The 24,842-nt window shown below is 48.0% G+C and overlaps 1 protein-coding gene and 1 non-coding gene across 3 annotated transcripts; both read right to left on the minus strand.

Moving 5' to 3' along the window:
• Positions 1-567: 567 nt before the first annotated feature.
• Positions 568-19,717, minus strand: TMEM39B (transmembrane protein 39B). 2 transcript variants are annotated; one of them, XM_052664360.1, is made up of 9 exons: positions 19,656-19,717; positions 17,689-17,815; positions 16,964-17,183; positions 16,319-16,402; positions 15,858-16,012; positions 8,016-8,352; positions 6,294-6,481; positions 2,527-2,647; positions 568-930 (listed from the first exon to the last, which is right to left on the minus strand). In XM_052664360.1, exons 1-9 carry the CDS (start codon positions 19,657-19,659, stop codon positions 688-690), a joined length of 1,479 nt encoding a protein of 492 aa, XP_052520320.1. In that variant the 5' UTR covers positions 19,660-19,717; the 3' UTR covers positions 568-687. The 2 variants fall into 2 exon arrangements, with proteins under 2 accessions (XP_052520320.1, XP_052520319.1); XM_052664359.1 differs by lacking the exon at positions 19,656-19,717 and having other exon boundaries at positions 17,689-17,858.
• TRNAC-ACA (transfer RNA cysteine (anticodon ACA)) lies at positions 14,642-14,713 on the minus strand. The gene has a single exon. It is a non-coding gene; the product is annotated as a tRNA-Cys (tRNA).
• Positions 19,718-24,842: the final 5,125 nt, after the last annotated feature.

Here is a 24,842-nt window from a genome sequence, read left to right on the forward strand (position 1 = left end):
CTGTACCTTGTACCTGTTATAATCACCCGCGTGTAGTGACATGTTTGTTTCTGTGTCTTGGCATCTTCACCATCTACCGTGGTATCTGGCACGGAGCAGGGTCTCAGTGACTGCGTGCTGAGAATCAGGACATCACATCAGGATAGCAGTGTCATCTTTCAGAGGGTTTTGGGGCCCAGCTCCACTACTTCCTAGCTGTGTTACCTTGGGCAAGTCACTGTAGCTCCCTAAGCTTCTGTTTTTCTTCTATAGGAGTGACAGCACCTACCTCCTAGGGTTGTCATAAAAATGGGATTAAGGACAGCCCTGTACTACATGGAGGGCAGCCTCTGGCATAGAGCAGCTACCACTGCTACCTTGATCTCTGGTGTTTCCTCATCCTTTCTCCACTGGAGAAGGCTGCACACGTGGGGCTTGCTGGCCCAGAATCCCACACCTCTGCTTGCTGCCTGACAGGCAAGAGGGGAAAGAAATACAAGACACAGGCTTATTGGGAGTATAAAAATAGGAATTTTTTTCCTCATAATCACATCAATTATCAAAGAAAGAAACAGTATGTAACAAAAATACAAAGCTCTGGTGGATTTTTTTGTTTTTGTTTTTGCCCCTCACCCATCCCTCCCATACAGCTACTTCCAGGGAGCCCCTGGCTGAAGCCTGAATGCTGTCCCTGGGTCGTCCTGGGGCTCAGGAGAACCGGTGGTCTAGGTCCCTCTGGGAGTTGGCCGAGTACGAGTAGGCCTTGCCCAATACCAGGCGGTCCCGCAGCAGCTTGAAGAAGGCGTAGTAGTTGCTGAAGAGGATTAGCGCCAGTGAGATGGTCTGGTGCCACTTGTCGGAGGACATTAAGGAGTATAGCTGGTAGACGATGACCGCACCCTCCAGCAGCAAAAGGATGTTCAGGATCCGCAGGGGTTTGCTGAAAAAGAACTGCCCAGGAAGAGAGTAGGCATGGACTGGAAAGCAGGCTCCAGAAATCTGCCTTTTGGATGGGGGTTCTGGGTGGCCAATGAAGGGGTCAAACTCTTGGGGCCCCATGCAGACTCGGGTGGGGAGTCGGACTTCATGGAGTTGGGTATGGACCTTGTCACCTATCTGCCTTTATTTGTGGGCCGCTGCCTCCCTGGGACTTCTCGGTGGCCCACTGGTTAAAACTCCACCTTCCAATGCAGGGGGCATGGGTTTGATCCGTAGTCAGAGAACTAAGGTCCCACATTCCGTGGGTACAGCTAAAAAAAAAAAAAGATGACTACTGCTTCCTACATAGTTGTTTAAGATCCTGATCAACTTCTACCTTTTCTCAGAAGCTTTTCTTGAGAGGTCTGGCTTGTCCTATCAAACTTTTTCTTGTTGAAAAGCAGTATGTGACCTTCTGGGTACTGTCAGGCCTGAACAATGTAGCATTTTATGACAGAGACATGTAAAGTTATTATAGACTCCACAGCCTGAGTCCTTTACTACTGCGTGTGCAGCATTCCTCAGCTAGGCCAGAAGCTTCCAGGGAACATGGGCACATATCACTCTTACCTGATGTGCACAGGGCAAGGTAGAATATAGAGGACTAAGAAAAACTTTCTGATCAATTTGAAAGAATGGTCAACGTCCAGGGATCATGATTCTGCAGGGGCCAAGGTACCTATACCTCAAGAGCTAATGATAGGATGGGAGGAGGAGTGGCAAGGAACAGGAGCCCAAGAGACCAGCAAGCCAGGCTCAGCTCTGCACCCGGCAGCTGCAGGACCTTGGGCAGGTCCCCTTCCTGTCTGGACCTCAGGTTTCTCTACTGGGAAATGAAGAGATGAGGCCAGACCTATGGTTTTTCAAACTTGTTTTCCTTGGAGTCCCAGGTTCCAGGGGGGTCTTTTAGGAGCTACTGGAGTGTTGAGCGGGACGTAAAGGGAGTTCCAACCCTTTCAAGCAGAGCTGCACTGTGAGGTCCTATATACTGAACTTTAGTTTGACTGTGTTGGAAGAAAGGATTCTGACAGTAAAACAAGTAAATGAAATTCACCAGCCTAGATGATTTTGAGCAGCCCTTTTCATTGTGCTGAGTCTGTGAGTTAATACCATTAATTCCCAGGTTTCTCAGTAAGGCATCCTTGGAACAAGTTAAACTCTCTGAGTCAATTTCAATACCTGAAAACTGGGATACCCCAGGTACTTCTCTCTTACACAGGGTTCTTTCTGATGAAGCCTGAACGGGAGGGTTCATGGGAAGTGCTGACCACAGGGCCTGGCACACAGTAAGAATGATGACTGTAAGGATTTTCACCACCAGGAACCCCTCCTTTCATTGTATTATCTTCTCCATCCAAAGTTTTCAAAGATCGGGTACCAAGTGTGCTGTAGTGACAAGTGATCATCTGTATGACTGTCCTTGTGCACTGCACGGGTGCACTCTCTTATTTTAGATTTGGGAACTATGGGAAATAGCCTTCTCTTGCTATGACATCACCTTCCTGCCCAGCTGACCCTCCTGCCCTCTAGATCAGGCACCACCCCTCCTTCCCAGTGGAGGAGACTCACGTGGAACCGGAAGTGGGAGACGTCGGAGGGAATGGCCACGTTGTAGTGGCCCACTGCTTTGTAGACGTTCTTGCTGTGCTTCACCAGCACTCCCTGTGGCCACATGCATTCTTCAGTCCACCTGGAGGCACAGACCAACAGAGCTCCTTATGTCCAGCTCACCCACACGAGGAGATGTGGACAGATTGGGCATGGGGGAACCACCAGGGCTCTACTCTCATTTCTGTCATGTAGATACAACGACTTTCCTTTTCTGGGTCTTAGCTGCCTCTTCGGAGAAGGCAATGGCACCCCACTCCAGTACTCTTGCCTGGAAAATCCCATGGACGGAGGAGCCTGGTAGGCTGCAGTCCACGGGGTCGCTGAGGGTCGGACACGACTGAGTGATTTCACTTTCACTTTTCACTTTCATGCATTGGAGAAGGAAATGGCAACCCACTCCAGTGTTCTTGCCTGGAGAATCCCAGGGATGGGGGAGCCTGGTGGGCTGCCATCTATGGGGTCGCACAGACTGGGACACGACTGAAGCGACTTAGCAGCAGCAGCTGCCTCTTCTGTAAAATGGGTTAAGAATCGCAAGAAATTCATTGCACTGGAATCAGAAGATTTAGGGCTGACATTCATGTCTCTGACAGATTTCAAGAAAACCCTTTTCCCTCTTCCCTGGGGTCATTTTCTTCATCTAGCCTCCTGTCAGCCTCACTTCTAGCCTCCAGGCATTCTACTGCACAACTGCCCAAGTGGTCTTTGTAAAATACCAAGATGAGCCTGACTAGTTTCTCCTCAAAACCCTCTGAAGGCTTGCCGGTGCCCTTGGAGTCAAGCCCCGAGGGTGTGTTCTGGCCTCCAAGGCCCTGTAAGGCCTTCCATGACCCACACCACACAGCGCCTGCTCAAGCCACCCACAACTGCCTCTAGTTCCTCCAGCATACCTGACTGCTCCTGTCTCTCCTTCCGTGTGCTCCCTCTAGCTGCCATGCCCTTCCTGACACCTTAGCCTTCTGGCAGGCTCTATGCTGCTGCTGCTAAGTCACTTCAGTCGTGTCCGACTCTTAGAGACCCCATGGACTGCAGCCCACCAGGCTCCTCCGTCTATGGAATTTTCCAGGCAAGAGTACTGGAGTGGGGTGCCATTGCCTTCTCTGGCAGGCTCTATGTCATCTTTCAAAACCCAATATCCTTCAGAAAGTCTTTGTCAAACTCCCCACAGAGTTCAGCATCTTTGAAATGGTTTCTGAAGCTACTGCTATTGGTCCACTTTCTCCAATGTGTTGTCATTTATTTATTTCCCTGTATCCCTCACTAGTCTGGGAGGACTGAAGGGAAGGGATGGCGACCAGTTCATGTCTGTGTCCTCAGAGCATGTCTGTGTCCTCAGAGCATGCCACACAAGAGGCCTGGCACAGAGAGGCCCCCACAGGGCATGTGAAGAAGGTTGTGAGACCAGTGAATTTTCTTCCATTGTTCTTTGATATCTCCCAGAAACTCCAAAGGGTCCTGGGCCAGTTAACTGAGAATCACTGTCTCCAAGAAGCTCAATCTCATTGAGCTATTGATTCTTTCATTTAAAATACAGCTACCATGTTATTTCTCAGGTTTGATCCCTGGGTTGGGAAGATTCCCTGGAGAGGGAAATGGCAACCAGCTCCAGTATTCTAATCTGGAAAATCCCACGGACAGAAGAGCCTGGAGGGCTACAGTCTAAGGGGCCGCAAAAGAGTCAGACACAATTGAGTGCGCACACACACACCCATGTCATATGTAATAATATGGATGAAACTCACAGAGAATTTGCAGAATGAAAGAAGCTGGGCCCAACAACATCTACTGATTTACTTTATGTGAAGTTGTAGAACAGAGAAAACTAGCCTATGGTGAAATGAAATGAAAGACGGTTGCCAGAGAGAGGGGGTCCTTGGGAAGGGCCAGGAGGAATTTTCTGATTCTTTCCTGATTGGCTGAAATTTTCTGATAGGCTAGAAATGTTCTGTATCTTGATAGGGATGGGTAACATGGTGTGTATGCCTTTCATCAAAACTCAAAGAACTGTGCACTTTTTAAGACTTAAACATTTCAACTGTATGGAAATTTTACCTTTAAAAAACACAACAAAACAACTATACACAAAAAACACAAAAGATCTGCTGTGGACCAATCACAAGCCAGGCATTTTGCCAGGAGTGAGGAGATGGCCAAGTGCTTGACAGACAAGGACCCTGACCTCCAAGAGCTTTAGTCCTGGAATGATGGGCAAGTAACCAAGCAAACACAGCAGAAAGTGTTAGGTGCAATGCTCACAGTTCTGTGCGGGTGGGGGAGGCAGAGCAGGGACACTGAACCTGTCCTGGAGGGGGTCAGGAAAAGGGCTCCTGGAGGAAGCCACGTGCAAGACGATGAATAAGAATTAAGCAGGAATGGAAAGTTGGAAAGGCCATTCGAGGCAAAACACGTATCAAATTCAAAAGTCTGGGTACAGAAGTACAGACAGAATTTGAGGATCTGAAGAGACTGGGACTGGCTGGAGCAGAAGATAAGTCGGGTTAGGGGGAGAAATGGGGCAGAAAAGGCTGGCAGGAGCCAGTTCATCATGAGATGCCATGTGAAGGAGCTTGGATCTTACCTGCAGATCATGGTGAGCCATGGACAGGTTTATCCTTGTATTTAGCCATGTACTATCATTCTCTTTTACCCTCCTCTCAGAACCTTAAGCTAAGCCAAGCCCTACTTTGGCCCATTTGGCAATACCCATCTGCTTTCTGGACCACCTGGATAGAGGAGGGACCTTGACTGGCACGGAGGGCCAACATCAGGAGCCTGAGCCTCTGTGGCCTCCCTCTACAAACCGGTCTAGGGGCCTCTTCTCTGCCAGGCCTCGTGCTGGGCCCAAGACTCAGATGTGATACAGGGGTGGTCCCAGCCTCGAGGAGCTTCCAGTCTAATGGGGGAATACAGACAGAAAAATTAGCATAACTGGGGTGAAAATACTATGAAGAAGGGCTGTAGAAATGCTAAGCACCAGGAAGGAGGGGCCAGGCTGAGGGGAGAACAGCCCAGCCCCTCAGGGCTCCTGAGCGCAGTGACATTGGCCTCTGCTCTGACTCCAGTGCCATCCTGCAGCTGGGCCTCATTTACCCCACTCAACCTAACCCTGTGTACATGCTTATCACGCGCACCTGCCGGTGTACTCCTCAAGGGGTCTCATCTCAGCTCTTGCCTCCTGCGGCTCTACTTCCCTGGCCAGGTTATGTCATCAACGAACACAGCACCATATCCTGTTAACCAAACTAAGGTTTCTTTAAGGCACACCTTGGAATGGGCCCCTCCACTGTTCAAAAACCGTCATAGCTCCCCTCTGCCTAGAGGTCAAAGTCCAAGTTCCTTTGTCCAATACACAGCACCAAGCCTGGGACGGATGAGGCAGACGCAACGCTTGCTGAAAGAGTAGACGAGCCAATGACTGGATGGATGAGTGAGCGGAAGGAGGAAGTAACGAATGAACGAGCACATCAGCCAAGCAGTGAGTACGTAAGTCAGCGAATGAGAAAGTCAACGAGTCTAGGAATTTACTACCTGCCCCCTTCCTATCTCCAAGACACTGCAAGGTACCCAGCGACAGGGGGCATGTCCTTCCTGGGCCCTGCCACATTCTACTCTGGCTATGAGGCTTAGCATACAAGACATGCTCAGTAACTATTTGCTGGCTGACTGAATGAGCTGATGGCAAGGGCGGGGTGGGGCTGGGGTTAAGCAGAGAAGGGCAGACTCACGGGTGCTGCAGCACGTTGGAGCACAGCGCCGGGTCCACCTTCTGCCAGCAGCCCAGGTGGGCAGCGGCCTTGTGCAGCAGGTCGCAGTAGCTGGCAGGCAGCAGGTGCTGCATGAGGATCACCGAGGTGCTGATGGACACCAGCAGGAAGAGCTCGCAGGACCAGCGCTTGTCATAGTAATGTGTGTTCTGGAGGCAGCGGGAGGTGAGTGAGACCACAGACACCCGTAACGGCCTCACGCCATCCCCTTCCCTGACTCCCTCTTTCCTCGGAGATCAGGACAGCCCCAGACAGACCTCAGGGTGCCCTGACACCAAAGATCAAACATCTAACAAAGGCAGCTTAATCATGGGCTTAAACCCTGAGCCCACTACTCAGCTTTCACTTTTTTGGGGGGGGGGGGGTAAGAAATAGATTTATTTAGAGAGAAATACACTTCACAGAGTGTGGGCCAACTTAGAAGGCAAGAGTCCTCAGTTTTCTACAAAGAAAAATTACTCTCACTCTGAGCCAGAGAGCAGGTCCTGGGATTCAACAGAAATGAGCTCAAATCTTGGCTCTGCTGCTTAGTCACTATGTGACCTTGGGCAAGTCACTTTACTTCTCTGCAGTCTAGTTGCCTCATCTGGCAAATGAGGACAAGAGTAGCCACCTCTGAGAGGCATGAGGAGGATACTACTAAAGAAAGCTCTAGCATTTTGCCCAACAGACGTCAAGTCTTCCCAACCCCCAATCCATCAGTGCAGCCCATCTTGGGAAAAATGTGACGAGCTGGCTAGGGATGTGCCTTCCCAGAAGGCGGCACAAGCCAGAGGGGGAGCATAGGCTTTTGGAGTCACCCAGATCTGGATGAATCTGGCTTTTGGACTTAATGATAGAGTGGGATGCTATGACGTGCCTGGGCCAAAACAGCCACACTAGAATACAAAGTGACTCCTTTCTGTTTTCAAGTATCATGAACAACCATGCTGTGTGCCCCTCACTGGCTGGGTGACCTTGTGTGGGCCATGTTCATTTGGCAAGCCTTGTTTTTTCCACTCTGAAATGGAGGCATTTGGGATTGACATGTATGTCTTGCTATATATTTAAAATGGATAACCCTCAAGGCCCTACTGTGCAGCACAGGGAACTCTGCTCAATGTTACATGGCAGCCTGGACAGGAGGGGAGTTTGGGAGAGAAGGGATACCTGTGCATGTATGGCTGAGTCCCTTTGCTGTCCCCCTGAAATGGTGGCGTCATTGTTAATCTGCTATGCTACTGCTAAGTCGCTTCAGTCGTGTCTGACTCTGTGCGACCCCATAGACGGCAGCCTACCAGGCTCCTCCGTCCCTGGGATTCTCCAGGCAAGAACACTGGAGTGGGTTGCCATTTCCTTCTCCAATGCATGCATGCATGCTAAGTCGCTTCAGTCGTGTCCGACTCTGCGACCCCATGGACAGCAGCCCACCAGGCTCCTCTGTCCACAGGATTCTCTAGGCAAGAATACTGGAGTGGGTTGCCATTTCCTTCTCCCTAATACAAAAGAAAAGGTTTAAAAAATATATAAATAAAAGGGAGGCAGTAGTTACTCTGGCCCTCGAGAGAACAGATAGGAATCTCATCAAGAGCAGCAGCCTCGTTTCTGCAAGCAGGAGGGCTCCTGGAGGAAGCAGGAGGGCTCCTGGAGGCAGCAGGAGGGGTCCCGGGCAGACCCCTCCTCTCCCTGCGCTAAGCTACGCACCTTTACGAACCAGACCGGCACAAAGGCCACGTAATAGGCGCTCAGCATGGCGCTGACCAGCACCTCCTTCATGCGCCAGTTGAAGTCCATCTTGAGGAACTCCACCTCGCTGCGGATGAGGCTGGGCGACAGGCAGCAGGCGTGGGTGGGCATGGCATCGGGGCCGTACAGCTGCTTCGTGTGCTGCTTCCACGTCTCCCGCAGTGTCAGCAGGTAGTCCCGGCTCCGCGCCAGGCCACTAACCGCCTCCCGGGGACCCATGGAGGCCATGTGGCTGAAGAGGTTTGTCTTGCGGAGGTCACAGTTCAGCTGCAGGAACGGAATGTACATCCCAAACCTGCTGGGGAAGACAGTGGTCAGGGCAGGCCTGGCCATGGGCCAGGATCCCAACCCTTAACCACCCAGGGAATCTTCTTTCCTCCCTGGGCTTTAGCTCTCCTGGCTGCTCCGAGGGGAGTTCTACCAGTCCTTAAAGCTATCCAGCCTCCCAGCCAGTGATCAGTCATTCAACACCCGTGTTAGCCCTGCACACGGAACAAGCCCTGTATGGAGTGGCCTCCCGGTAGGAGGCAAGACCCGAGTCTCAGCCCTCCGAGTCTACTGCTGTCCAGCAGGAGTCATGACAGCACTCATTCCCTGGGCACATCCTGAGCTCCAGATGCTACACTAAGTGCTTTACACGCACTCTCTTCTGCTTCTCCTAACTCTGTGTTAGGGACTCTTATTTTGTGCCCTTTTCAGCAGAGGAAGCTGTGGCTCAGAGAGGTGGAGGAGTGGCTTTGGAAAAGTCACACAGTCAGCAAAGAAGTTATAGAGCTGGGGTTCAAATCCGGAACTGTCTGGTATCCGAGATCAAGACAGACACTCAACAAACACTAAAAGCAATTCATTAATTAAAAATGTACATGGTACCACAAAAGAGAGGTAGATGTGGCCAAGGACGCCTATAAGGGCAGCTCTTAAGTTTACAGACGGGGACAGTTCAGGAACAGTATTTGTTGTGTGTCTATTATGTACTAGGCACTGAAATAGGCCCTTAAACAGTATAAACTCCTTCTGAGGCTTCAGTTAAGGGATGGAGTGTGTGGCTAATATAATTTAAGGAGGAAATTAGACGACTCATAGCTAGGAAGAGTAGATAACTAAAGCAGGTAAGTGCCAGGCACAGCACATGGAACGTCCTTATAGGTTCTCTTTACAGGCATTCCTCGTTTTAGCTTATGCTACGCTACATCGCTTCAGTAGTGTTGGACTCTTTGCAACCCTGTGAACTACAGGCTACCAGGCTCCTCTTTCGATGGGACTCTCCAGGCAAGAATACTGGAGCTGGTTGCCATGCCCTCCTCCAGGGGATCTTCCCGACTCAGGGATAGAACCCATGTCTCATTATGTCTCCTGTATCAGCAGGCAGGCTCTTTACCACTAGTGCCACCTGGGAAGCCCTTAGGGCCTCTCAGTTTCCCCAGGTCCTCAGACAGCTCCAGAAGGGTCCCTGGGCTGCCACCAGGAGCTACAGCCAATGAAAATTCTACTTTTTCTTATCTATAGTAATGTTCTCTTCCCTTATTCTGAACTTCCAAGAGGGGATATAGTGTTCTTAGGCACTCATATAATTAGCCTCTTTGGGTTTTTGCTTTCTGATCTATCTAATGGGAATGCTACTACTTTCCCCGCATTAAGATTCAAGTAAGATAACAGGTAGGGCTTGCCTGGTGGCTCAAATGGTAAAGAATCCACTTGCAATGTGAGAGACCTGGGTTCAATCCCTGGGTTGGGAAGATCCCCTGGAGAAGGACATGGCAACCCACTCCAGTATCCTTTCCTGGAGAATCCCCATGGACAGAGGAGTCTGGCGGGCTGCAGCCCATGGGGTCGCAAACAGTTGGACATGACTGAGCGACTAAGCACAGCACAGCACAGCATTAGTTAACAGAGAATTTTGGTCAAGAGCATAATCTTTGGGATCAAACAGGCCAGTGTTAAAACCCCAGCTCTGCCACTTACTAGTGCTATGATTTAGGACAAACTATATAACCTCTCGGAGAAGGCAATGGCACTCCACTCCAGTACTCTTGCCTGGAAACTCCCATGGATGGAGGAGCCTCATGGGCCGCAGTCCATGGGGTCGCTAAGAGTCAGACACGACTGAGCGACTTCACTTTCACTTTTCACTTTCATGCACTGGAGAAGGAAATGGCAACCCACTCCAGTGTTCTTGCCTAGAGAACCCCAGGGACGGGGGAGCCTCATGGGCTGCCGCCTATGGGGTCGCACAGAGTTGGACACGACTGAAGTGACTTAGCAGCAGCAGCATATAACCTCTATGAGCCTCGGTTTCCTTAACTTGCTTTAATTGACATAGCTTGTACTGATTCTCTATTATGCTAATGTTTTCATAAATACTCTTTAATTGTTAATCTTCGTAACAATGCCCAGCATGGTGTCTGGCCCAGAGTAGAAGAGCAGTACAATTTTGTTTAGAAAAGAAAGAGGCCAGTGATTCTGTGAGACAGAAAAGAACCCTGAAATGGGATTCCCAAAGCACTCCTCAGGATACTCGGTGGGAATGAGGGGGTGGGCACCTAGACGAACACACAAGGGCTCAGACTCCAACTTAAGGACAAGTACTTAAGAACTGTCCTGGCTTTGCCGCTAAGAAGTGCAGATACAATTACATTGTTTGATAACAGCTAATGGCTGCTTTGACAGGTCAAAAGTTAGAAACATCTTCACATGCATTCTCTTTCATCCTCTCCATCCAAGATGTGACAGTATCCATGTAGAAAGTAAATAAAGAAAAGTAGAAAATAAATCCATATCAGCAAAAAGGACGGGAGTGGGGGTTATCAGTACATAACTGATTCTGACAAACTTAGATGGCAGATGGAAGCATGTTGACAAATGACGCAGTCATCGTCTGCAGCAGCATGTCCAACAGAAATATGAGTCACATATATACTTTTACATTTTCTAGTAGCCACGTTGAAATAAGAATTAACTTTATACTCTTTTATTTAACCTAATATATATAAAATATTGTCATTTCAACATATAAAATGATTATTTGTGATATATATGAGGTATTTTACTTCCTTTTTGTTTTTTTGTGCTAAGTCTTCAGAATCTGGAGTATATTTTACACTAATAGTACATTTCAATTAAAACTAGCTTATTTTAAATGTTTAATAACAATAGGCAGCTAGAAATTACTAAACTAGACAGTGTAGGGCTAGATTTGTCATGAGAGGGCTACGCTGCGGGCAGGAGCTGATCTGTCTAGAGTGACCCAGCAGAGACTGGCTTGAAGTGGGCACCTCTGATCGAGGGTAGAAGTGAGAAGCAGGGCTGAACAAACGGGATTAAAAAACAATCTGTATTCATGAGTCATTCCCTTTATTCTCCTACACAACTTACACAACCGGTCCTGAAAAATTCTTCCCTAAAGAAACTGAACAAACTGGGAATTGAGGTCTTCAATGAGGGCATTCCAGAGTAATACCTCTCTCCCCTTTCTAGACTATGGGGGCCCATAGCCTAACAACTAGCACCTTACTCACTGGTCCTAAAGCAAAGTATACCAGCCAGTGTGCCCTGCCCACACACTCAGAACTCCCAGTCAAACCTCCCATTCAGGTGTACAATGGCAGAGAGAGAAAAAAAATGCATTCCAAGCTACTCAGTCCTCAACTTTAAAGAACTTTTCTTCCGGTAAGAAGCGGATTTATTTAGAGAAGAACATTCCACAGACAGAGTGTGGGTCATCTCAGAAGGCAAGATCAGCCTCCACTCTTAACTGTAACCAGACAACCAAAGAAAGTAACTATACTTAGCAAACCAGCAGCACAAAACAGGAAAGCTGATTCAGTGGAAGGACAAAATTGAAGGGACACAAGAGATTTTAAAACCAAGAACAGAATGCTATGAGAAAAGATCAATCAGAAAACAAAGAGGCCTCAGAGATGAAAAATAAGATTGCTGAAAAAAATCCCAATAAAAAAGCTGGAAGATAAAGTTGAGAAAATCCCCCTAAAGGCAAAGTAAAAAGAGAGAGAGAAAGACAGCTAGAGAAAGAGAGAGAAATCAAGAGGGGAGGGAGGAAAGGAGAGGAAGAAAGGGAGAGAGATGAAAAGTATGACGGACAGTGTAAGAGAAACAGATGACCAATCTATGAGGTCTACCATTCGATGAAGAGAAGTCTTAGAACAGAAAAAAATGGAAGGGGAGATATTATCAAAGACACAGTAGAAGACAATTTCCCTGACTTGAAAAGACACCCAAACCTCAGGGTTAAAAAAGTCCTAAAGTACTGATAAGATGGAACGACAAAAGCGCCACATCAGACACATTCTTGTGAAACTTCAAATAATAAAAAGATAAACAGAATATTCTTAAAAGCTTTTAGAAAGGAAAAAACAAGTCTTCTACAAAGTAACTGGAATCAAACTAGCATCAGATATCTCATTAGAAACACTGACTGCTAGAGACAATGGAGCAACATCTTCAAAATTCTGAGAGAATATGAATTTGAACTTGAGAATCTATATTAGGCCAAACCATCAATCAAGTATGAGGGCAGAATAAAGATATTTTTAGACATGCTAGGAAAAGAATGTATATACCTCCCACATACCCCTTGTTAAGGAAATTACCTGGTGATAATGCACTCCAGCAAAATAAGGGAGAAAACCAAGAAAGAGGAAGACATGGGATCCAGGAGACAGTAGATCCAACCCAGAAGGGCAGCGAAGGAAAGTCCCAGGCTGAGAGCTGTACAGCAGGCCTAAAGAGCAGCCACTCCAGACTGGAGCAGGAGGATGGAGGGCTCCAGGAGGGATGTCTCTGGGGGGAAATATGGACTCTAGGCAACAGGCAGCATGACTGACAGGCTGGATAAACTTGAGGATATGTTGAAGGCCCATCATTCTTTTGTCAAGGAGAAAAAATAAAGGCAATTAGAAACTCCAAGAAAAATAACAGCTATATGAGAAAGTTACAATCTAAATATGAAGCAAACTAAAATGCGGCATGATTTTAAGCAATTGATGACATGTAAGGAAAGAGAAACCATTTGCCCTTGACACTAGGAACATTCCTTTTTTATGAGGCCCAAGATTAGAATTCAGGAACTACAGAGAAAGAATATGTTTCTATGCACACTACTCAGTCCTGCAGTGAATAACAGCTTCATACTCATAAAAATATCAAGGCCACTTATTGGTTTTTAATCTTTAGAATTAGCCCAAAGAATGGAAGACTTAAACATGGCTATGTAGGAGAATGTGAATGTCAAATGTGACAACAGAGTACAGCTGCCAGGAAGTGATATGAGGAAGAGGGGAGGAAAAGAATTGATGGGTAGGGCTCTGAACACAATAATCTTACATCACGGGATTAAGACACTGACTACTGCTGATGGAATAAAAAATACTGACACTCATATTATTGAAAAAGAGGACCAATAGGAAACTGAAAATAATAATCATTGTCAAATACTAGGAACAGCATGGATAGAAGGTGAACTAAACCTTCAACTGTCATTGCAGGAAATTGATGGACATGTGGATGTAGGGGTGTACAAGTGTGTGTGTTGTGTGTGTGTGTGTGGTATGCTTGTATATAAAGAACATTTATTTCCAGGATATATAAGAAACCAGAAACACTGGCGGTTACCCCTCAGAAGGGAAACTGGGGAGTAGCTGGGAAAGAGAAGTCAAAGGAAGAATTTATCATTCTACATCCTTTTATAATTTTGCAATTTTAATGATGTAAACCTATTACCCCACTATAAAATCAATCAATAAATATTTAAAGAAATAAACAAAAGCACAAGGACATTAGAATTATGGAGGTGACTCAGAAAACACTTAAAACCAGAAACCGTGAAAGAGGTTGCCTATGAGAAGTGGGACTAAAAATCTGGAGGGTAGAGTTAAAGGCTGTTTTCCATCATAAGTTGTTTTTAGCTGCACTGCATGGCTTGCAGGGTCTTAGTTCCTCAAATAGGGATGGAACCTGTGCCCTTGGCAGTGAAATTGAAGTCCTAACCAATGGACCACCAGGGAATTCCCATCATCATCAGCTTTTTAGCACTACTGGATTTGATCATACATCATATATACTTGTCTCATATTAATACAAACTCAAAAAGTTAAATAATATAAAATAAAGCAAAACATGAACACTGGGTAACATTTGAGTAGTGTCCAGAAAGGGCTGAATTAAGGCAATTTTTAACATTTCTTTCAGTACAACCCTGGAGGACCATTTGTTAGTATCTATCTATAATGTAAAGCATGCCTTTTGGTGCAGTAATTCTACTTTTGGGAATCTGCTATACAGAAATATTGGATAAATGTGCAAAGATGTATGGAGAAGAATGTTCCCTGCCTCACTGTTTTCAACAGAGAAAAGCTAGACACAACTCAAAAATCCACCAACAGAATACAAAACAAAACACACGGTGGAAAGTCTATTCAATGTAATACTGTGAAGTAAAGAAGTGAAGTCGCTCAGTCGTAGCCGACTCTTTGCGACCCCATGGACTGCAGCCTACCACTCTCCTCTATCCATGGGATTTTCCAGGCAAGAGTACTGGAGTGGGTTGCCATTTCCTTCTCCAGAGGCTCTTCCCGACCCAGGGATCGAACCTGGGTCTCCTGCATTGTAGGCAGACGCTTTACCGTCTGAGCCACCAGGGAAGTCCTATGGAATACTATGAGGCCAATAAAAAAATGAGACAGACCCATATATAGTGCCATGGAAAAATATCCACCTCTTATGACCATGTGAAAATGTAATAAATTATACAATATCATACATAGGGATTAATCCCATTTCTGTTTTTAAAAAACGTATGTTTGTATACTTGCACAGGAAAAATGTGGAAGGACACACTGCAAAATACAGTTTTCTAGAGGACTGAGATTATGTCGGATTTTCATTTTCTATGTTAAAAGCCTCTGTAAAGTTTAATATTTTTATATGACACACATATCTCTGACAATTAAAACCCAGTTATAACTGAAGCAAGTGTGACTGGGCTCTGATCATGACAGTGCGCTTTTGGTCATGCAGGGGAGAGACAGAGGAGTTTCCCAGGGAACAGAGATGGACTGGCCTGAAGAAGTTCATGATCCAGAAAGCCCAGGGGTTGGGAAATGACTGTGAATGCTCCGGCAGCCAGGAGCCTGCCCCAGGAACAGCCAGGGTGGAGATCTTGCCAAAGCTCTCCCCAATTCCAGGCCAGGAAGGGGCAGGCCTGGGCTTCTCCCAGAAACTGTCTTCCCATCCTCAACTATCTGGGTTCTTGCAAGATGGAGGAAGAGGGTGAGCAAAGTAGACACACAGACAGACATACAGATATGCATGTGAAGACACACATGCACGCACACACACGCTTCATTCACAGACATCCACACAGAAACACGCACACACACACAGATGTGTGCATGCACACAGACCTGGGGGAGGCACCGAGAGGTTACACAAACACCAAGACGCACAAAGAAACAGAAAGAAGCAGAGAAAGAGGAAAGAAGAGAGAGCAAGACGAAGCCTGTGCATCCCTGCTCTGGAGCTGTGGGCGACACACCCAGATCTGAGCCCCCTTCTGACCTCGCCATCAATGGCACCTTGGGGAAATTAGGCCTGCCGGCTCAGTTTCTGCTCCTGCAAAAGAAGGGTAATCATCCTAGTCTCAGGGTGGTGCTATCGGACAGTGTGAGAAGGTTCTGTCGCTGCCTGAGTGTCGGCTGGGCACGGGGGGCCCGGGGCCCAGCAACTCTTGGGGCAGAGGTCAGGAGCAGGTGCTGGGCAGTGAGGGGTGAAGTGACGGGTACTCACGGATAGCAGAGGAACAGGAGGTTCAGGAAGGAGTAGGTCCTGAAGAGGTGAATGAGGGAGCGGCACAGACTCCAGCCTGTTGCCGTGAGAACGGTGAAACGGGTGAGGAACAGCAGGATGGAGCGAAAGAGGGTGACCTTCCCCCTCTGAGAAGCCTGGGTCAGGGGAGATAGGACGGGATGGGGCCTTGGATGGAGGTCATGGGGGCTGTGCCCAAATCCCACCCAGCATGGCCCATGATCCCCTCCCCTGCAGGGTGGGCAGAACCTGTCATGGCAAATCCTTTCCCTGGACGCCCAGAAAACTCCAAGAGCCAACAGGATGAACACTCTTCAGCCGAGTTCAAAGGGAGCCCCCAAGGAAAGGCCTCAGGGAATAAGGGCTGGGAATGCCTCCGTGGTGCCCCCAGGGGTTAAAGGGGAGTCCCAACGTCCCCAGGCCAGCCTCTGGGACCCAATCACCTCCTTCACGATGGACCCAATGAAGCGGCGGCCCAGAACGATGGTGGTCACCATTAGCAAGTTGAAGTCGATCAGGTGGAAATTCTGTCGGGGGCAGAGGCTGGGGTTCACGTGGGCCCCCTGCCCATATGTGGGCTTTTCATGTGCCCACCTCCCCCTGCCCAGTCCGTTCCATTGGGACTGTCCCCACTCTCTGACCTTCACAGGCCTCCAGCTGAGTCAGACCAGGAAAATACCTAGAGGAGTGGAACAGGACCCAGAGGAGGGAAGTGGGACAGTCCCTGGAGACAAGAGAGTGGCGTGTGAGCCCTCCTGCTCTGCTCACCCAGCCCCTGCCCCGCTCCTGCACAGAGCTCATTCCTCTCCTTGAAATAACCATGTATGCCTGCTCCCCCACAGGACTTAAGACTCTGTGCTCCTTGACACAAAATCTGAGTCAGATTCATCTCTGCTGCCCTTACGGTGTGTAGAGTGGTGCTGAGCACATCGGGGTGAGTGTTCAGATGTCATCGGTTCCTTTTACACCTCCCATGCCCAGTGTGAGGCCAAACACACAGGGTGCTGGGCGAGATAAGCTAAACTGAAACCAAACGTGTCACTCACTCACATACACGCACACACAGCGGGGCCTAGCTGGGCACCTACCAGGGAGGTGTGGGAGGGCGGGTGGGAGGGCGGATACCACCACACTGTCTTGTAGATGTTGATGTAGTGGACGAAGAGGGCTATGAGCTGGCAGAAGAAGAGCTGCAATTCAAACAGAATGCTGGCCTGGACTGGCAGCTCAGGGATCTTGCAGTGCTGCAGAGGCACGACAGTCTGGGTGGCCAGCGGAGGGCTGGAGAGGCCCGTCCCCGAACTGCTCCTGGGGGTGAGAGGGCACAACATCAGAAGCTGACTGGAGAACCCTACCAAGAGGGGCTTCTGAGGCACAGGACCGTGGGGCAGGCTCAGAAAAGCAGCTGGCAGCAAGGATGGATGGAGTCCTCCTACTTCTTCTGCCTCTCAAAGAAGCTGACAGAGCCTTTCCCTATCCCTCCCTCATCTTTTTCAGGCTTTCCAACATTCCCCAGGAAGGAAAGGAAAGGTGAGGAGAAGGGGGCCCAGAGAGGGAAGACAACTTGTCCAAGCCACCAGTGAATTAGGAGCAGAACTGTGAGTGGAATCCAGGCCTTTGGGTTTATTATACTATGTCCCAAGGTATCTGTCCCAGGGACCGCCCTCACCCAGGGACTTTTCTGCTGCTCCCTGCCCTTTAAGCCCCCATCTGGCATCTGGGGTATCACATCCTAGGGCTCAGTCAGGGAGAGCTCTGCCCAAACTGCTCTTCTGAGCCCACAGGGAAGTACAAGAGACAGCAAGTAGTTTACCTGGTGCGGGAACGGACACTGGTGACCGATGCGCTGGAAGTGTGGCCCCCACCCGAGCCCCCAGAGGATCCTGGCTCACAGAGTGGATTTCGACAGTAGGATGTCCTGTTGGGACCTCTTCGTCCTCCTGCGGGGCTCAACATAAGGTAGATCCTCAAGCCAGAAGGCATATATCAAGGATAACAACCTGGTGTCTCATTTCGTCCCTCAATCCCAGAGACCCATAATCGGTTCCCCCGCCTAGCGCTTCAAACACATCTCCTGCCATTCTCTGCCTCGACCCCATGCTTCAGCCAGCCTGGTCTTTCTCTCCTTGAGCAAACCAAGCTTACTGCTACCTTCTGCGCTTGCTGTACTCTCTAGAGTACAGCATTCCCTGCCATTCTGTAGGTATCTGCCTCCTTAACTCTCTTATTTCCATTTTTCTTTTCACAGTTCATTCTTCATCTTATTCATTTGTTAACATATTTTCTGCCTATCTTTTCTACTGGAATGGAAGGTCAGTGAGGTCTGTCTCTTTCACTGCTGTATCCCCTCCCTCTACCACAGGGCCCAGCCTAAGAGTAAGTGCTCAATAACAACATGTTGATGAGGGAATGAGTCCTGCAAGGTAGATTACCCAGATTAGTAAATTCAGTTTACACGGAGTCACAGGTGGTATGAGGGTCTGGGTTCTGTGCTCTTCGAGCTGGTATACGCAGCTCCTTTGGGATACTACTACAAGTCCCTGTAGGCTTACGATTCCTCCAGGACCCAAGATCTGGCTTAATGGGCATCCTGAACTCTCACAGTCAGGATTCAGGGCCTGAGCAAGTGTCAAGGGAGAATGGCATGGTTGTGAACCTAACACAGACCTACAACCTCTTTCTCTCGGCTGAGCAATTTAACCCAAGCTCCCAGGTCCTGCAAAAAGCTCCTGCACAAAGCTCCTAGGCACCACCGCAGTCCTAAAGTTATGTGTGTGCTCAGTCACTTAAGTCGTTTCTGAAAGTTAATGTGTGTGTTCAGTGAGACCCCATGGACTGTAGCCTGCCAGGCTTCTCTGCCCACAGGATTTCCCAGGTAAGACTACTGGAATGGGTTGCCATTTCATTCTCCAGGGATCTTCCCAACCCAGGGATCAACCCTGTGACTCCTGCACTGGCAGGCAGATTCTTTACCGCTGAACCACCTGGGAAGCCCAAGTTAAAGCCTTGTTCATATCTCCTCATGACCGCACAGCAGCCTCCACAGACACACACACCCCTTGCCCTAGCTTTTCTGCCTGGAAGCTTTACCCCAACGTTTCCAAAAAAGTTCTTGTCCAGGAACTTTGCCCGCAACTAGCCCCAGCAGCGCCAAAGTTCTGTTTATGTGCTACTGTACCTGGCTTAGAAAACCCCACACAGGCACCCTCAGTCCAAACGCTCTACCCACACCCACTCTCCTCTCTTTAGAAGCTCTGCACCCACATATAGCCTCTCAGCCCAGAAGCCCCGCCTACACACAATTGTCAGCTCAGAAAACCCGCCCACAAGCCAATAGAAGCTCTCTCTGCCCAGAAGCCCGGCTCCAGAGGGGGCTCCCTTCATCTGGAAGGTCTCCTTTCCGCCCCACCTCCATAAAGCCCCTACTGCCCAGAAAATTTGCCCCTGTACCAGGGCCTACAGGCTAGGAGCTCCACCCTTAGCATGAAGGCCACGCCCACCGGCAGCCCCGCCCCACTCTAGCCCGGGACAGTGGGTCCTCATCAAAGCCCCCAGGAACCTCCGCATTTTAGAAGCCCCGCCCACCCCTCCAATGTCCCGCCCCCACAACAGAAGCCCCACCCGCAAAACGACAGGAGGGGGCGGGGTCCCCCTGGGCCCAACATCCCCTCCCCCTCCCCTCGCCGGGATCCTGTCCGCGTGGGGGAGCAATTAGCAGCCCGGCCATCCTGACCCCGGGGCCCGCCGGTTCCCGGGCCCAGCCGGACCCGTGCCGCTCACCCATCTCCTCCCCCCGGCGCTCTCCGCTTCGCCGCCGCAGCTCCTGCGGGCAATATGTCGGAGGCGACGGCGGCCGGGAGAGGACTAACCGCCGCAGCCCAGTCCCCGGGTATCAGCTGCGCGCTCCCGCCCCGCCGCCAAATTTGCATACAAGGCGGGCTAGAAGCTGAGAGCGCGCTTCTTAAAGGGACCGCCCTGGACAAAGGCAGTGCCGCGCGCTCTTTGTCTCGCGGTCTCCCACGCCCTTCCTGCAAATGCTGCTGGAAAACCCGAGAGGGAGGAGAACCTATCTCCATCTCTTCCCTTGCCTGCCTTCTCCTAGCACCTTTTCAGGGCCGAGGGAAGGGGCCAGAACCTCATCTTGGTTCCTGCATCCATGAGTGATCCACTGGCTCCTCAAACTGATCGCGTCCCAAATTGGACTTTCATCTTTCTCTTTGGCCTTACTGCTCTTAGTCCATCCCAATGAAAACTTGGGAGTCATTTCCCCCTTTTCCTTCTACCGCCATATCCAGTCTTCCACCTCGTCTTCCTGATGGTCAGTTCAGTTCAGTCGCCCAGTCGTGTCTGACTCTGCGACCCCATGGACTGCCGCTTGTCAGGCTTCCCTGTCCATCACCAACTCCCAGAACTTGCTCAAACTCATGTCCGTCGAGTTTGGACATCGAACCACCTCATCCTCTGTCGTCCCCTTCTCCTTCTGCCTTCAGTCTTTCCCAGAGTCAGGGTCTTTTCTAATGAGTTAGCCCTTCGCATCAGGTGGCCCACAGTATTGAAGCTACAGCTTCAGCATTATTTCTCACTTCTGCGAATATGTGAGGAAGAATATCCTTCTTTCACTACATTAGTTCAAATCCTAATTCTACCAGTTCCAAGACTTGGGAGTCCTGTTTCTTGCTCTTTACTGGTAACTTTCACCTTACAGGGCTTGGTGAGGATTAAATGGAATAATGCATGTAGAACAGAGTCTGTTTTGATAAATGTTAGCCGTCATTACTGTTAAGATGTATGGCAAGCACTTAACACAGAGGGAGCTCTCAATAAATGAGCTGTTACTAGTAATTGTTATCATTTCTTCCCTCATAAGACCTCTAAGTTGTCTCCATCATCTGGTACCTCCATCAATTAGCAGTGTTTGGCACATAATAGACAACAATATTCAATTAATTAAATGATTTAGGTATTTAATTAATAGAAATTCACAAAGCCTACAGTTAAGTGGGAGGAGATGGGCGTAAAAAATATCGTAAAAATCATTAGAAAGGAATGACTGCGGTGGAGGAAAACAGGAAAGGGGGATGGGAGGTTGCAATTTTAAACAAGGTAGTCAGTAGGTTTCATAGAGGTGACTTTTGAACAAACACTTGAAGGAGAGAGTGAGTCAGTCATGTAGATACCTGGAGGAAGGGGGCAGTCCAGGCAGGGCCCTCAAGTACAAGCACCAAGCACTCCTGATGTGTTTAAGAAACAGCAAGGAGGCCAATGTGGCTTGAAATTGAATAGACAGGAGAGTCAGAGAGAAAGAATGGACCTGTGGCTTTTACTCTGAATGAGATGGGAGCTACTGGAGGGCTTGAACTTCCTTTTTTAAAGAATCACTCCAGCTGTCCTGTGAGAATAGACTGTAGGGCAGAAGGGTGGAATCAGGGAGACCAGGATGCTATGGCAGTGATCGTAGCAAGAGATATTGATGGTTTGTACCAGACTGGGTAAAATGAGTCATGATTGGAGTCTGGATTTGAAGGTAAAGTCAACAGGGTTTATTGACAAATTTGGATAGGTGTGCAAAGAAACACAAATAGGTGTGCGAATGGAAGAAAGAGAAGATAAGGATTGCCCCATGGTTTTTAGCCTAGGCAAATGGAAATATGAAGTTTAACATATACATCTATTAAATTATAGAGCTATATTAATAACAAGGAGGCCTTCCTTTCTGGGGAAAAAGAGGCTTAGGAAGGGAGAACTACCACATCACAAAGCAGGTCACAAAGTAGGGTAGAAACCAGGGCTGAGATTTCTTTTTCTAGCCAAAGAAATTCTGGTTAGAAGAGCTGGTTCTGACCTCTTTAGAGTACTGAACTTGAAGTGTATCTTGTTAGTTACTGAATCCCCAACAGGTGGCAAGCACCTGGTGTTTGATAGGTATTTATTTGGGATCAGTTCAGTTGAATTTAGGTAGTGGCAAACTAGCTCTCGAAAGGAAGCCAGTTGGTAAGGGAAGCTAAAGGATTTCGGGAATATTCCATAGACAATGACTGAAGCTGGGCCATTCATGAGATCTCATTTTAACTCAGGTCAATAAGCATTTCTGAGCATCTATTATATGTTGGCCAGAGGATACAGAGGTGCCGCTCATTAGTGGGAGAGACGCAGAGGAGAATCAATAAATTATGACCCAACAACAGCAGTATGCACCAAGTTCAGAGGTGGATGGAAGATGACTAACCTTGACAGGCGAGGTAATCAAGGGAAGGCTTCATAAGAGATGACATCAGAGCTGGTTTCTGAGAATAGGAGTTTGGCTGTTACATTCCTCAGGGCAGAAGCAATAGCTTGAGTCTGGTAAGTGCCTTACTGGGGCTGGTGGCAGGGGAATGTCTTACTGTGCATCTACTATGTGGAAGGTACTTGACTTCGTACATGGCAAATACTCAGGAAATGTTTGCTGTATTGATTTTTTAGAAACATTTTAAAATTTCATTTATTTAGTTTTGTTTGCACTGGGTCTTCATTGCTGCTCATGGGCTTTCTCTAGTTGCCACGAGCAGGGGTTACTCTTCTTTAGGGTGCACGGGCTTCTCATTGAAGTGGCTTCCGTTGTTGTAGAGCACGGGCTCTAGGGCGTGTGGGCTTAGTAGTTGCGGCTTATGGGCTCTAGAGCATGGGCTCAGAAGTTGTGGTGCACAGGCTTAGCTGCTCCTTGGCATGTGGGATCTTCCTGGAGCAGAATTCTTACCTACTGTGCCACAAGGGAAATCCTGCTTAATTGATTTGAGGGTGTTCAATTAACCCAGGGTAAGGGGCGAAGGGCACTCAAATGGACCACTATGCATGTGACCCATTACCTGTGGCTCCTGCTCACCTTGTAAAGTTTGACTACTGATTTTACCTGCCCAGCATTCATTCCTCTTTCTTCTGATATGAACACTGATTTCCCCTTGGGAATCTACCCTTCCTCCCACTCTGTCTATGAAGTTTAGGGTGGCTGCCTTAGTCTGCAGTTCCAGTGTGTGCAGATGCCCCTGGCCTGACAAATCAAAGCATTCCATCCCTGCCACGTCAGGCTACAGGGACTGGCTGGGGTGAGGGTGGAGGTGTGTTAGTGACCCAAGTTCAGCCAAATGAGATGCAATCCTAGGACCTTTGCCACAACTATTGGGAAATAAAATTTCCCCACTGTGGGATGGCTAAGGAAATAAAATATAAACTTGAAGTTCTTGGTGGTTATCTTGCCACCTTTCGGGGAGAACTTCGCTGACAAAGAAACACAGAAAAGTTAGAGAATCAGGAGTCATTTTCTTAACAATATCGTTTGATCCAGGTATATCTGGTCTTTGTGGACTTTTCTGTTACAAAAAGCCAGTTTGGTGTCTGACAATTGCTACTGAAAGAATCTAGAACAATATACACTTCCATCTCAGCATCTACTAGAAACATCTAGGGACTTGATCCTTTTACATCTGCCTCCTACAGGCTCTGTGGAGAAAATAACCGGACGATGGCAGGATGTTCATTAGGTTTTTGTCCTCTAGATCTGTGCCCACACATCTCAGCTGTTTTGTGACCCTGAGGCCCTCACTTCCCTCCTGTATGTCTTCATTTCCTGATTAACTTGATCTCTATTGGCTCTCCCAGGAGTCTTGAATTTTTGAGGAAATGTCACTGGCTCTGCGCCAGCCATGTGTCATTGGACGTCAGGAGTTTGGATCTCTTCCTTGGTTCTGTTATTCTGGGACCAAGGTTGGCATGTCTGTCCTCAAGATCCGTAGTTTTCGGCCTGGATTATGCACACCTCTGGGGGTCCTGAAACCACAGCATAAAATACAATACTGCTTCCTGGAGTGTTTTATTCATAGCAATGTAAGGCAGTATTTTCAATATTAAAGTATAGTTACCCAGAGCACCTTCTCTGAGCCAGACTTACATGGAATCAAATCCTGGCTCTACCACTTAGGAGCTGCGTGACCCTAAGAAATTACTTAACCTCTCTGTGCCTCAGTTTCCTCAGTATAAAGTGAGGATAGTATAACTCACAGATGTAGAGAACAAACTAGTGGTTACCAGTGGGGAGAGGGAAGAGGGGAGGGGCAAGATAAGGGCAGGGGATGAAGAGGTACAAACTGCTATGTATAAAATGAATAAGCTACAAGGATGTACTGTATAGAACAGAGAATATAGCCAGTATTTGTAACTTTTGGGGCATGCTGGGTCTTGGTTGCAGCGTATGGGTTTCTCTTGTGGAGCATGAGCTCTGGAGTGTGTGGGCTCAGCAGTTGCAGCACAGGCTCAATGGGATCTTAGTTCCGACCAGGGATAGAATCCACACCCCTTGCATTGGAAGGTGGATTCTCAACCACTGGACCACGAGGGAAGTCTCTGCTTATAATAACTTTAAGTGGAGTATAACAGAAAAATTTTGAATCACTATGCTGTACACTTGAAATGAATATACTATCATAAAGCAACTACATTTCAATTGAAAAAATATTAGTACCTATTTTATGGTGAAGATCAAGTTAGACAGTGTAAAGTACTTAAAACATACCTGGTGTATAGTAAATGCTATTTAAGTGTTACCCAGTATTAAAACATGGATATATTATGAAGTAACAAGAAAACTAATGTGAATTTTAGATTGATGACTTTTGAAGAAATGTCACCTAAATTTCTGCCTGTTTCCCAGATTTGTCCTTTTTGACAGCAAGAATACTTACACCTAATTTTTTTTTTTACTACAAGAGAATCCAGATGTCTTCATGTTCTTTTAATTTCCTGGGTTATTCTGACTTCCACATGTATGTTAATCTCCCCATCCAACCTTCCACATCTCAGAGACACTTACCCACTTATTCTCAGACATTTGTTCTCATCCACGGCTTATCTTATTAGAGACATAGTATGTGCGAGCTTGAGAAAATGTTGTATTTTGTTAGCTTTCCCAATACAGATGGATTTGGTATGTAACAT

The sequence above is a fragment of the Budorcas taxicolor genome, chromosome 2 (genome assembly GCF_023091745.1).
Source record: "Budorcas taxicolor isolate Tak-1 chromosome 2, Takin1.1, whole genome shotgun sequence".
NCBI classification, from domain to species: Eukaryota; Metazoa; Chordata; class Mammalia; order Artiodactyla; family Bovidae; genus Budorcas; species Budorcas taxicolor.

Coding starts and splice junctions, on each gene's coding strand:
- TMEM39B (XM_052664359.1), bottom strand. CDS start 17,858: ATGCCTTCTGGCTTGAGGATCTACCTTATGTTGAGCCCCGCAGGAGGA. Junction 16,013..16,318: donor TTGGGTCCATCGTGAAGGAG/GTGATTGGGTCC, acceptor CCCCTGACCCAG/GCTTCTCAGAGGGGGAAGGT. Junction 2,648..6,293: donor TCCAACGTGCTGCAGCACCC/GTGAGTCTGCCC, acceptor CTGTGCCTCCAG/GTGGACTGAAGAATGCATGT.